Consider the following 13,014-nt stretch of genomic DNA (forward strand, 5'->3'; position numbering starts at 1 on the left):
AATGAGGAACCGTTGGCATACAAACCAATTAAAAAAATCAACTTGACTGAGGTAAAAATGCAAGTCAAACTTTACTTACACACTATATGAGAAAGTTGAGATTGAGTTAGAAAATGGAATCATTGAGATCATTGAAGTGATCTATTCCTGTCTACGACCGAAGTGTGATCAGTGTAGTGAGTTTGGTCATAAGGAGGAATATTGCCCAACTAGACCAATGAGGAGTAATTTTCGAGTAGTCTTAAACCCATCTATGTTGTTCCCCCATCTTCGAGCCAAACTATATCGCCTTAATCCTATCAACCACATATAGATAATGTGATTGGTATCAGGGTTTTCCATAAATACATGATGTATTTTAATTGTAAGAGTCAACAACTAGAAGAGGAGATGTAGTAATAAACAATTTTTTGTTCTTTTTCTTTTCTTTTGCTTCCATATTTTAATTTTCAAGAACCGGTGGCATAGAGCACAACTTTCAACAAGATTCAATGTTCAGAGGCACATGATGAGCGAGAGCGTATGAGTAAGATTCTGTATTCTTCGAGATAGGATCCATCATGTATGTCATGATATTCACTCGACCAGATATATCATACGCGTTGAGCATCACTAGCAGATACTAGTCAAATCCAAGAGACTCACATTGGATAACCGTAAAAAATATTTTGAAGCACTTGAGAAGGATTAAAGAATTATTCTTAGTGTATGTTGGATTGTAAGAGAGCTCGTGCTATAAGCGGTTTGATGGATGTGGTGCACTGGATACGATCAATTTGCGAAACTGTTTGGAAATCCATTGGATGGGTTTAGGTGGCCCAATAGACACATATTTTATTAAAAAGACTAATGAGATTTTTTTGTCAAAATTGTCAAGTGAAAGTCCAATGGACCCAAAGGGTTTAATGAAACCTTAATCTTCTTTATAAGAAACATGTTAGACATATTTTTGGTAAGTTCTCACAAGAAGAAAAATCATTTTTCTTCCTTCTCTCTCTTGGCTGAATTCTCTCTCTCCCAAGGAAACATCGATTTTCGTTTTCGATCTTCCAATCGCGTTCTAGCAGATGCACAAGCCTGTAAGTGTGACTAACTGTAGAGAACGCTTGATTTCAGCGTTTGTAACATGTCTTCGGATCGAAACAGGTTGGTATATCGATACTCTTGTCAATTTATGTAAAAGATCTGTTGTTTGAGTTTTGTTTTATATCAGTTTGCTGAGTGAAACCTAAATTGGTACCCTAAAAACCATTGTGAACACATGTTTAAGAATCTCCAAAATCCAACACTGTTATATCGATGCTAGTTTCCAATCTAACACGGATGGTTGCAGATCACAGTCATAATATGTTTTCTACTTAATTAAATGGGTGTTGTGAGTTGGAAAAGTTCTAAGCAAACAACCGTTGCATATTCTATTAAAGAGGCCGAGTACATAACAACATCAGATGCAACTAAAGAAACTGTTTGGATCAGAAAATTTGTGGATGACCTAGGTATTGTTCCTAGCATTGCGAACCTCATTACGTTGTATTATGACAACAATGTCACGACTGCACAAGACAAGAAATCCAAATCACATCAACGATCCAAACACATACTCAGATGATTTTATTTGTTGGTTTAAGTGCTCTATGATGTTTTAGATATGAGAACCTATACGTTTGTAATGTTTTTCATTGAATAAATGCATTTCTTGATTTGTTATTTATATTTACATATTTGATAAATAATGAAATCCATGAATCGTTATGAACGATCATAAATTTTCTAGTCACTTGTTTAACGATGATGAATTAAGACTAACATGAAATGTGATCTTTGATCATGGAGATCATCATGTTTATTAGATACGAATAACGATCATGACTACTTATTTGGAATAAGATATTGGATTACCTGAATGAGATTATTACATTGACACGAGTTAAGACTTGAATCTCATGTAAAGGTTCACTTTTGGATCCTCCTGAAATATCTATTTATCCGACATTACGAGTAGAGTGCCTTAGTTATGTCAAATGTCGTTAGTAATTTGATGATTATAAGGTCATTGCTTAGGCACATTACGTGTGACAGCCCATGATACCGTAGGAGGGCGGGGAGTGATCGCCGATGTGAGAGGCACGGACAAGGAGCGGCTCCTGACGAGCTTCTGGGTAGGGGGTACAGGGATGAATCGAACGCACCATAATGAGAGAGATCCGAGGGCTGTGTAGGTATGGGACTGCACAGTCATAGATAACTTAAAGGAATTAATTGAGCTACTCATACCAACAAGATGCATCTACCTTTTCGGTTTTCCATCTCGAGAGAACTCCAAAATTAAGCGTGCTGACCTTGGAGTAGTCTTAGGATGGGTGACCTCCTGGGAAATACTTTCCGGGATGTGTGCGAGTGAGGACAAAACACGCTAAAGGGTCCCGTATTGGTGTGTGGGGACAGCTCTATCATTCCGTAGCGGCATCAGATTGTTACAAATGGTATCAGAGCCTGGTTCTCTCCCAGTACAGTGTGGTTCGAGGACAAACCAGGCGGAAGCTGGTGGACCTGTGACAGCCCAGGATACCGTAGGAGGGCAGGGAGTGATCGCCGGTGCGAGAGGCACGGAGAAGGAGCGGCTCCTGACGAGCTTCTGGGTAGGGGGTACAGGGATGAATCGAACGCACCAGAATGAGAGAGATCCGAGGGTTGTTGTAGGTATGGGACTACACATTCATAGATAATTTAAAGGAATTAATTGACCTACTCATAGCAACAACATACATCTACCTTTTCGGTTGCCCATCTCGAGAGAACTCCAAAGTTAAGCGTGCTGGCCTTGGAGTAGTCTTAGGATGGGTGACCTCCTAGGAAGTACTTTCCGGGATGTGTGCGAGTGAAGACAAAACACGCTAAAAGGTCCCGTGTTGGTGTGTGGGGATAACTCTATCATTCCATAGCGGCCTCGGGTCGTTACATTACGAGTCATGTATAGGGGAGTAGATAGTTAATATAAGATTTGTTCCTCTCAGAACGAGAGAAATATTGTTGGGCCCCTCAAATAAGTAGTACTGTAGAAATGTGTGGTTACACTATAGATGATTGTCATACATTACCTACAATCTACCTATGAATGAGAAAGCAATCGAAACTGATAAGGTTATTGGTTATGTACCTTTGTTCGACATATGATATTGCATGCCAAAAGAATCATCGCTTTAGATCTTATCGGCTTTTGTTCGATCATCTATAACTTTATCCATCATGGGTAATCAAAATATTTTGTTAGAGACCAGTTATGATTTGTGAAGTGAAATTGGGGTAGACGAATATGTGTGTTAAATCGATCTGAACCGATTTAGAATTATGGGTCAGACCAAGTTGAACTTGGGTTTGGCCGAGTTGAATCTAGACTCGTCTTAATGATATTAGGAATCCTATTTCATCTAGGAAACCTAATGAGAATAGAAATCATATTCCAGATAAGAAACCTAATGGGATAAGGAATCCTAATGGGATTAGAAATTCTATTTCATCTAGAAAACCTAATGTGATTAAAAATCCTATTTCATCTAGAAAACCTAATGAGAATAGAAATCATATTCCAGATAAGAAACCTAATGGGATAAGGAATCCTAATGGGATTAGAAATTCTATTTCATCTAGAAAACCTAATGTGATTAAGAATCCTATTTTATTTAGGAAATATAATGAAAATAGGAATCCTAATGGAATTGGAAATCTTATTATCTTTTTCTTGTAGAATTAGAATTTCAGGAGAGCCTATAAAAGAAGAGTGTCTCATAGGGTTTAATAATGTTTAAGAACGTGTTAGACAAATCTAAGAATGTCTCACGCCTTTTAGTAGCTTAGAATAGATATAAGAGCTTTGAAAACAATCCTGAACATCTTCAAAACTCTAGCACATGTAAGAGAATGAGTACTCTACCGTCCCAACAGATAAGATATAATTGTATACTAATATATCATGTGGATACCTGAATAGAGTGTTGGCAATCTTCAACACCTCATAGTGATTGCAAATCAAAGTATTTATAGCCTCTGAGTTGCGTTGATCGATTCCAGATTAGTATCTCGTTTCTGAGAACTGCAGCATACACGTTCTTGGGTTGTTTAAATTTATGTTATCTCTTCCGCTATATAAATCTTAGAACTTGGATCCATGTGTGATTATCACACATGTTCTAAATCCCAGAAAACCCAACACTTAAGTGCCAAGGTAAGTATAATATATCTTCTGTGTTTAACGACGTTGACTTAGATCCGTTTGATGTAGGCAAAAGAGTTTCGAGGACAAAACCCTAGTAAGGGAGAGGGATGACGTAACCCTCAAACCAATTGACAAGGTCAAAGATGTAGCAGAAGCGACTAGGTACGAGATAAGCATAAAGGACAAGGCTAAAGTTGTGAATAAGGACATAGAACATAAGTTCATCAACTTGGATAGAAAGGACACAAAAAATCAAACACTTGAGAGGTAAGGAGAGTTGGCTGCAGACGAAGGAGTAGATGCATAAGGAGTCGAACCGAATCTTACTATGCATGTTGGACGAGAGGTTATAATTCACATGGGACATGCGTGGACAACTGCGGACATGTATGAAAGGTTTAGACGTGCATGTACATGCATAACCATGTATGACAAGCAATTACCGATTAAGAAAACTATGGAAACAATTATGGAATAGATGAGTTTGTATATTATGCTCTGATTATCCCTTGATTGTGTGCGTAATATTACGAAATCACAGTCAAGAAATCTAATCAAAACTTACCTTATCTATGCCCATATATTCCATCATAGCTATATTTACCATATTAGGACTATAGATGATTATGGTAGTTAGAATCACTTAGATTACTCCTTTTCTGTATTTTATTATCCGTTAACAGTATTATAAATTTGTATGAGCATCATTTGAATAAAAATAAGTCAAATTATATATATTTTATATATGCATAATTCTCTTCTTTCTTGTCTGATTTCATCTTATAAAATACTCAAACAACACAAATTAATGTATGGCATCAGAGCCCGAGCCATCGCTCACAAGACAAAGAGCATGAAACCTATTATAAAAAATCAACACTTTCGTGGATGCATGGCTGCATAAACTGACCGAGGATAACTCAACCATTACAATGGATGCAATATTGATGACAATCACTAAATGATCAATTGCGTGACGAGCTTTAAATTTGTAACCCGACACACAACGTATCCGCGGTAAAAAATGAAGAACCTATGTCATGCTTGTTCTAAAATAAGGGATTCGAAGACTAAGGTTGGGTTTGACTCTTTCGAGTCGAACGTCCACTATCCAAGAGATCATTCTATCTACTTTCCTGGCTTCGAATGGAATCTCAGATGCATTAAGTTCCCTTTTCATAATCCTAGGTCGGATTGAACCAAATTTCTTCATGTCCAATCACAACTCATTTGAATGGATGAGACAATGAATCAAAACATAATGTTTCCATGGAAATCCTAACCCTAAGATAAACCCACTAGGTTTTCACCACATGAGAAACATTAAAAACGATCCATCAAACATAAACAAACAATCTCAAGCAATGTCATCACTCAAATCATAAACCCTAAGTTTTCTAAAAGGTTCAATCATGAGAAATGAAGAAGATAGATATGAAACCATCCATTGCAAAGAGTTTGAAAGCATAAACTAAGCATAGATAAGGGTCCAAAGGTGAATACGAGCATCCTTTTATGAGGGTTAATTCCTCACCCCATAGTTACAACTACTCAGTAACCGTTGTCAAAGAGAAAAGGAGAGAGAAACTAAGAACACAAATCATAGAGAGAGAGGAAGAGATGCTCAATAGGTTTTCAATCTTCAATCCAAAGCAAATCTTCTTGTTCTCCTCTCTTAGCTTTGTGCCTAGGGTTTCTCCAAGATGAAAATCGCCGTTTCTTACTCTCCAAAGTCGGTTCTTCCCCAAAAAACGCGAAATGACAAAGTTAAATGAATCCAAGTCATGTGGACCGCCAGACCGTAAGCTTGGTCCGACGGAGTGGAGTGGCTGAGATCGGCATTCGTTGCTTAGGGTTTTTGTTGGTTAGGGTGGACCGGGATTTTGGTCTGCCGGACCAATCGTCTCTTCTTCATCAGATCATCTTGGGGTGTACTAGGCGAATTGCTGAGTGATGCTGGTCCGGCGGACTAGACATGGTCTGCCCCAGACCAGGTTTTCAGTTGGTACACTCAACTCAGCTCGGAGTGAACTAAGTAGACTGGGGAAGTGCTTAGAAATCATGGTTCGACTAACCAGCTTTCGGTACGCTCCGGACCAGGTTCATTCTCGATCTGGTCAGTAAGGATTGGCTCGGAGTGGAGAGGTGGATCTATGGCTTCAAGGCTGGTCAGACTTCGTCAGCCCCGAACCAACCAAACTACTTTTGCTCCTTTGGTTCGCTCCTCTTTCCGGACTGACGTGGTTGAGTAGGGTTGGTCCGTTGTAGTGGATTTTGGTCAAGAGCAGACCAGACGCCTGATTTCTCTGTTTCATGTCGAATTCCCCCGTTGTCCTCTCGTGATCCTGCCAAAGTCATAAAATAGTCCTTAGACCTAGAATGACTCTAAAATGCCTAAAAATATGTAAAAACCATCTAAAAACCAAAGGTATACTCATATAGAATCCAAGTAAAATCCGAGTCATCACTAAAAAGAGGAACATTTTGGAGCTTTCATCGGTGAACACTTGAAGATTGTACCGAACATCTAAATCACCAAACGCTACGTGACAGTTCGTGAAGGACCACTACAGAAGTTAAGAATCACATTGTCTTTGATAGACAATTAAGGAAGGAAATCAAGATCTAAACGTATTAAAGACTTTCTTTAAGTGAAGATTACCTGATTAAATTTCCTAATCACATACTTAGCTATTTCTTAATTATCTCAATTGCGTTGTTTTTCTATCATTCTTTGAAGGGAAAATGGCAAAAACCCACACAGATTATAACAAATGTGTAAAATTAGTACATCAATTTTTTATTTGACAAAATCCCCCACCCGATTTCAAAATTTCCCATTTTCTACCACCGATTATTCCTTAAATTTCCAATCAACACAGGGAAGGGATTTGATCGTGCCACATCAGCATCCCATTGTTTATGTGGTATGACACATCCGTAAAAGTGCCACGTCAGGTGACACGTAATCAGTCCTGTCAGCAATTTCGATTAGTTAAATCGGTTCACTTAACCGATCCGGTTTACTGTAAACCGAAATGTTTTTTAAATCGAAATTTGGGACTTAGGGTTTCGTCGAAACCCTAAATCAGAATGCGCATTTCCTTTGTCTCCTCTCCACTCCTCTGTCTCCTCTCCTCTCCTCTCGTCACCTGAGAAGATCGCTGTCGGAGACGAGCTCCGGTGAGACGAACGAACTCTGGCATAGCTTCGGCATGGCTCCGGCGTAGCTCTGGCATGTGTGATAATCGTCTTGGTGGTTCCTGCGAAAGTGTCATTCTCTCGGTGGTTCGCTCGTGTTCCAGGCTCCATTTTCGGCTGTGCTCCAGATTCGGTTGTGTTCCAGATTCGGTTGTGCTCCAGTTTCGCTCCTGCTCTACTTTCGGCATTGCTCCTGCTCCAGTTTCGCTGCTTCTGTGGTTTGTGGTGCTCTACTTGGTCTACTGCTCTCGGTGGTTCAGGGTGTTCGTCGTTCTTCGGTGGTTTCGTCGTTCTTCGGTGGTTCGCTCCTTCTCCTAGGTCGATACTTGTCTCGGTGGGTTACAGTATTCGTGTTTCTCTAGCTCTAGGGTCGGTGCTCCGAACTTCTGCAAGATGAGGTAAGTTTTCTGGGTTATAACACTTAGTTTGTTCGCAAGAGTTAATACTTCGATTGTTGTAGAAGAAGAAAGTTAAGATTTAGTTTTGAAATTGTATGCAGCTGGATTCAGATTAACTTTTACATGGGTGGTTTTATGGAAGAAGCGAATAGCAAAAGTTATTACCTAGGTGGGTTAGTTGAGAGAGGTGTTTGGTTTGATTCGGATACTCTGTGTTGGTTCACTTTTGAAGAATTTGTCAAATCTCGTAAGATAGGTTCTCCAATAAGAGAAATGTGGTATAAGTTGGCAAGAGAGCCTCTAGAAAACAAAAGAAGGGTTAGGAAAGAGATTGTGGACAGTGAAATATGTGAAATGTGTGAAATGGCAAAAAAAGATGGTAGTTTGGATGTTTTTATCGACCACCAAGAGACAGAGCCAGATGTAGAACCTCGTCCCCGACTTACTTGGGAAAATTCAGCTGCTGAGGGTGATCACGATGACAGTGATGATGATAGTGATGATGAAGATTTTGTTGAGGATTGTGAGATTAATGATTCATTATCAGATGAATGTTGGTATAGTGATAATGATATTGGAGAGTTTGATGATTTCGATTTTGATGGTGATGATTTTGTTGAAGAAGTCCCCTGTGGTCCGGTTGGTGATGATGATAGAGATGAGTGGAAGGAGGATAATGGTGATAGCTCGCCTGACGAGTATATAGATAGTGATGGGAATATCCCACCAACCCCGGAAAACACAGATGAAGAATGGGAGAACTTTGATAATCCACCAAGAAGACAAGCTTCAACTTTTCCCCCAAATGATTTTTTATATCTTGGGAGAACTTTCAACTCAGGGGACGAGTTTAAGAAAGCTTTGTTTGACTATGTGTTGGATAAGAAATTTAATGTGAAGTTGTCAAGGTGGGACAAGACGAAATTGGAAGCTATATGTTGCAATATAGGGTGCCCGTGGAGGGTTTACTGCTCGGTTGAGACCCCTATAAGCAAGTGGATGATCAAGATTTATAAGGATGATCATAACCATGAGAAAGACACTTATGCGAGTATGTTGACAATGCGTCAAATTGCGAGGTTGTATGCAGACAGGATTAGAACAGAGTTAGCCTTCACAGCTGAAAAAATGCAGATTGACATTCAAAGATCGTATGGTTTGACGGTCACTCTTACCAAATGTTTTAAGGCAAGACGTATTGCATTGAAAATGGTGATGGAAGATCCTCAAATCCAGTTTAAGAAGTTGTGGGACTATGAGTTAGAGCTGAATAGGTCAAATCCAAATACCACAACGGAAATCGGATTAGCTAAAGTGTTGAAGCGTCAGGGAGTATTCGACCGTTTCTATGTGAGTTTCGGAGTGCTGCGAGAGTCGTGGAAAGCACACTGTCGTCCCATTATTGGTTTGGATGGCTGTTTTTTGAAATGGGAGATGAAGGGTGAACTACTAGCTGCTGTTGGAAGGGATGGCAATGATGGCATGTTCCCTATTGCTTGGGCAGTTGTACGTATCGAAGATACAGATACATGGACCTGGTTTGTCAAGAAATTACGATTAGATTTGGGATTAGATGATGGAAGGGGGCTAACTATAATGTCCGACAAGCAAAAGGTAATTGATATATGATTCTTTTCTAAAAGTACATATTATTTACTCTTCGAAATATCTCGTAATCTGTTTTATTTGCTTTTGTTTTTTGTAGGGGTTAGTGAATGCAGTCGAAAATGAGCTTCCTCACGCCGAGCACAGGATGTGTACACGACATATATTTGCTAATTTCAAAAAGAAATTCAAGGATCTTGAGTTGAAACTGCTATTCTGGAAGGCTGCAAAATGCTACCTCGTACGTGAGTTCGAAGGATACGCCCTTGACATTAGAAGGTACAATCCATTGGCGTATGAAGCATTTATGCGGGCTAATCCTAGGAGGTGGTGTCGGGCATTTTTCAATCCTGAGTCGCGTTGCAATGCAGTCCAAAACAACTTGTCGGAGAGTTTTAATGGTTCGATCAGAAATGCCCGACTACGGCCAATAATTGATATGCTTGAGGAAATCCGCCGAAAAGCAATGCAACGTAACGCACGACGAGCATGTCAGGCTGAAAGGTGTAAAACTGAGTTCACACCAAGGTTTATGAGGAAGTTGGACACCATGCTGGCCCGAGCACGACATTGTCACATCATAAGAAGTGGACAGGGAAAATATGAGGTTTCTGAATTTGGTGTTAGCTACACGGTTGATTTGTCTGCAAATACATGTGCTTGCCGGAGATGGCAACTTATGGGAATACCTTGTCAACATGCCATTATTGTAATCAAAGTGACTCGAGACAAACTTTCAAGGTAAAATAACAAAGTACAGTTTCTCATAACTTCTTGAAATTTAATATACTACTTACTAACTTTTAAAGTTATTTGCAGGTACGTTTCTCATTACTTCCTGAAATCAACATGGCAGGCAACATACCAGAACAACATTAACCCTGTCAATGGTGAACCGTTATGGCAAAGATCCGACAAACCACCAATTTTAGTCCCTGATGATAGAAAGATGCCTGGTCGGCCAAGTAAACATAGCCGAAGAAAGGATCCTCATGAATCACCTACAAAAACCGGACACATGACTCGACATGGAAGGCTGTTTCGTTGTAGCCGATGCAAACAAACGGGGCACAACGCAAAGACTTGCAAGAATGAGCCCATTAACATGGTAAGGACATGAATGACATCTGTGGTACATTAATTTATTTACATGTTTTTGGGTTGCGATTGTCATCAATCATTGCTTTCTTCTTTACAGCAAGGACAATCAAGCACTGCAGCATCAAATAGTAGTAATGCAGCTTCCAAAAGAAAACAAGCATCAATTTCGGATAACAACACAATGTCCAATGCTCAGACTCATGCAAACTCAGCTCAAGGTATTTCATTTTTTGTTCTTTGCATTTTCATAATTTTGGGACGGTGGTTATATAATAAGCAATTTCCAATGATAGATACTTGTATACCCACTCAATCCAGTCAAACAATGCAATCTGGTCTTAACCTGACTACCAGACGACGTCGCCTTCTGGGAATGACTCAGAATCAGTTTAATATCCCACGGCCAAGTCGTAGTAATATGGGGTAAGTATGATGTTAAACTACCATTGTGGATGTCATTCGATAGTAGTATTCTGTTTTTAATCGTTGTTTTATCTGGTTTGCAGATCGAAAAATGACAAAGATGTTCAACGCGATGGACCTTCGGGGACATGCTGATCGGATTGGACAAATTTAGGATTATTGGATCATTTTCAGACTTTTTTAGACGTTATGTTGGAGACATGTAATGTTGGATCGTTTTCAGACATGTTATGTTGGTTCATGTTGAGACATTTGGAGACATATAATGTTGGATCATGTATGTTTGTTGGATTATGTATGTTTGTTGGATCAATTTGAGACATTTGGAGACATGTAATGCTGCCTCTTTTTATTTAGTATGAATCAGTTAGTGTTAGAGACATGCAATGTTGTCTCTTTTTATTGGGTAATTTAGTACAGGTACAATCATAGACAACAAAGACAAACAAGATGAATACCAACCAGTATTTCGTACATAGAAAAACAACCGAGGCTACTAGTACAACTCGATTACATTGATTCATACAAATACAACCGACAATAGCAGTACCAAAACCTTAACCATCATCACAACTTCCAAATTTAAAATACAGAAATACGAAAGTAGTATAAAAACATAACAATTCCTATTAAGACAAACACAAACTTGTATTTCTCGGCTTCGATATGTTGCACCTTAGCTTTGTAGATTTCCAACTCATTTGCCAAGACATCGATTTTTTCCACTTTTGCTTTGTAAATTTCCAACTCATGTGTCAATGCTTCGATTTTTTTGTCATTGCCTACATAATTCTCCATTTGTCCTTGTAATGATTCAAAGGCATCTCTCAATTCGTCGATTTCTTCAATTGTAGCCTCATCAAACCATTTGAAAACATGCTTTCTCGTGCCCTACAAAAACCAACAACATCCTTTCAGATTCAACTAGACATCCAAATCCGAAATGCAACCAATACTGTTACATACATAACTAATGTTATATACACAATACCTCTTGATTAGCACATCGAAAAAATACTCTTCCGGGATTGTTGTCTGTTTTTGAAGTATATCGCACGATACGACTTCCACATTCGCATTTCTGTGGGAATCCTTTAGCCGATATAGCTTCACCTATTTTGTTATGAGAAATCCCACTATATTTCGAACTGCCTTCCGATTTAAAACTCATTCTACACAAAGATCCGAACATTAACCCATCAAAATAGAACAATCATGTCGGATCGAATCTGGCATTCGCGTACCAAACGAGACAATTACACAGACCGAAAATTGTGTACCTGCCAAAGCAATATCAGGCGAACCACGATGCAGGCGAACAACGATGCACGCGAACCACCGAGACCAGTAGGGTCAGACAAAACACGATGAACCACCAAGACCGAGATAGGAGTGAACTACGGAGACGCAAGAATGAACCAACGAACCAGGAATGAACCACCGAGACGACTATCACCCACGCCGGAGCAACGCATGAGCCATGCCGTCTCACCGGAGCTCGTCTCCGACAGCGATCTTCTCAGGCGACGAGAGGAGAGGAGAGGAGACAGAGGAGTGAAGAGGAGACAAATGAAATGCGCATTCTGATTTAGGGTTTCGACCTAAGTCCCAAATTTCAATTTAAAAAAAAATTCGGTTTACAGTAAACCGGATCGGTTAAGTGAACCGATTTAACTAATCGAAATTGCTGACAGGACTGATTACGTGTCACCTGACGTGGCACTTTTACGGATGTGTCATGCCACATAAACAATGGGATGCTGATGTGGCACGATCAAATCCCTTCCCTGTGTTGATTGGAAATTTAAGGAATAATCGGTGGTAGAAAATGGGAAATTTTGAAATCGGGTGGGGGATTTTGTCAAATAAAAAATTGATGTACTAATTTTACACATTTGTTATAATCTGTGTGGGTTTTTGCCATTTTCCCTTCTTTGAATTAACCGTATGATGACAAATTTTCTTTGCTTTGATTTTTGATTAGTTGGCATGTGGACAAAGTTTCATTCTCTATTTTCTTTTTATTCTCAATCTATTTAAAGGGCACGATGTCAAGAATAAGCAGACAATTAT

The 13,014-nt window shown here is 39.3% G+C and overlaps 1 protein-coding gene across 1 annotated transcript; it reads left to right on the forward strand.

Moving 5' to 3' along the window:
- The first annotated feature begins 7,807 nt into the window (after positions 1-7,807).
- On the forward strand, positions 7,808-11,095 carry LOC104803431. Its single transcript, XM_010527361.1, has 6 exons — positions 7,808-7,812; positions 7,914-9,426; positions 9,518-10,158; positions 10,237-10,525; positions 10,616-10,736; positions 11,025-11,095. Exons 1-6 carry the CDS (start codon positions 7,808-7,810, stop codon positions 11,093-11,095), a joined length of 2,640 nt encoding a protein of 879 aa, XP_010525663.1.
- The last annotated feature ends 1,919 nt before the right edge of the window (positions 11,096-13,014 follow it).

Source organism: Tarenaya hassleriana, unplaced genomic scaffold (genome assembly GCF_000463585.1).
Source record: "Tarenaya hassleriana unplaced genomic scaffold, ASM46358v1 Cleome87, whole genome shotgun sequence".
Taxonomy (NCBI): Eukaryota; Viridiplantae; Streptophyta; class Magnoliopsida; order Brassicales; family Cleomaceae; genus Tarenaya; species Tarenaya hassleriana.

Excerpts from the sequence above, each read along its gene's own strand:
- LOC104803431 (XM_010527361.1), top strand. Across the intron at positions 10,159-10,236 it reads ACTCGAGACAAACTTTCAAG|GTACGTTTCTCATTACTTCC; the intron begins GTAAAATAACAA and ends AGTTATTTGCAG. Across the intron at positions 10,737-11,024 it reads TCATGCAAACTCAGCTCAAG|ATCGAAAAATGACAAAGATG; the intron begins GTATTTCATTTT and ends TCTGGTTTGCAG.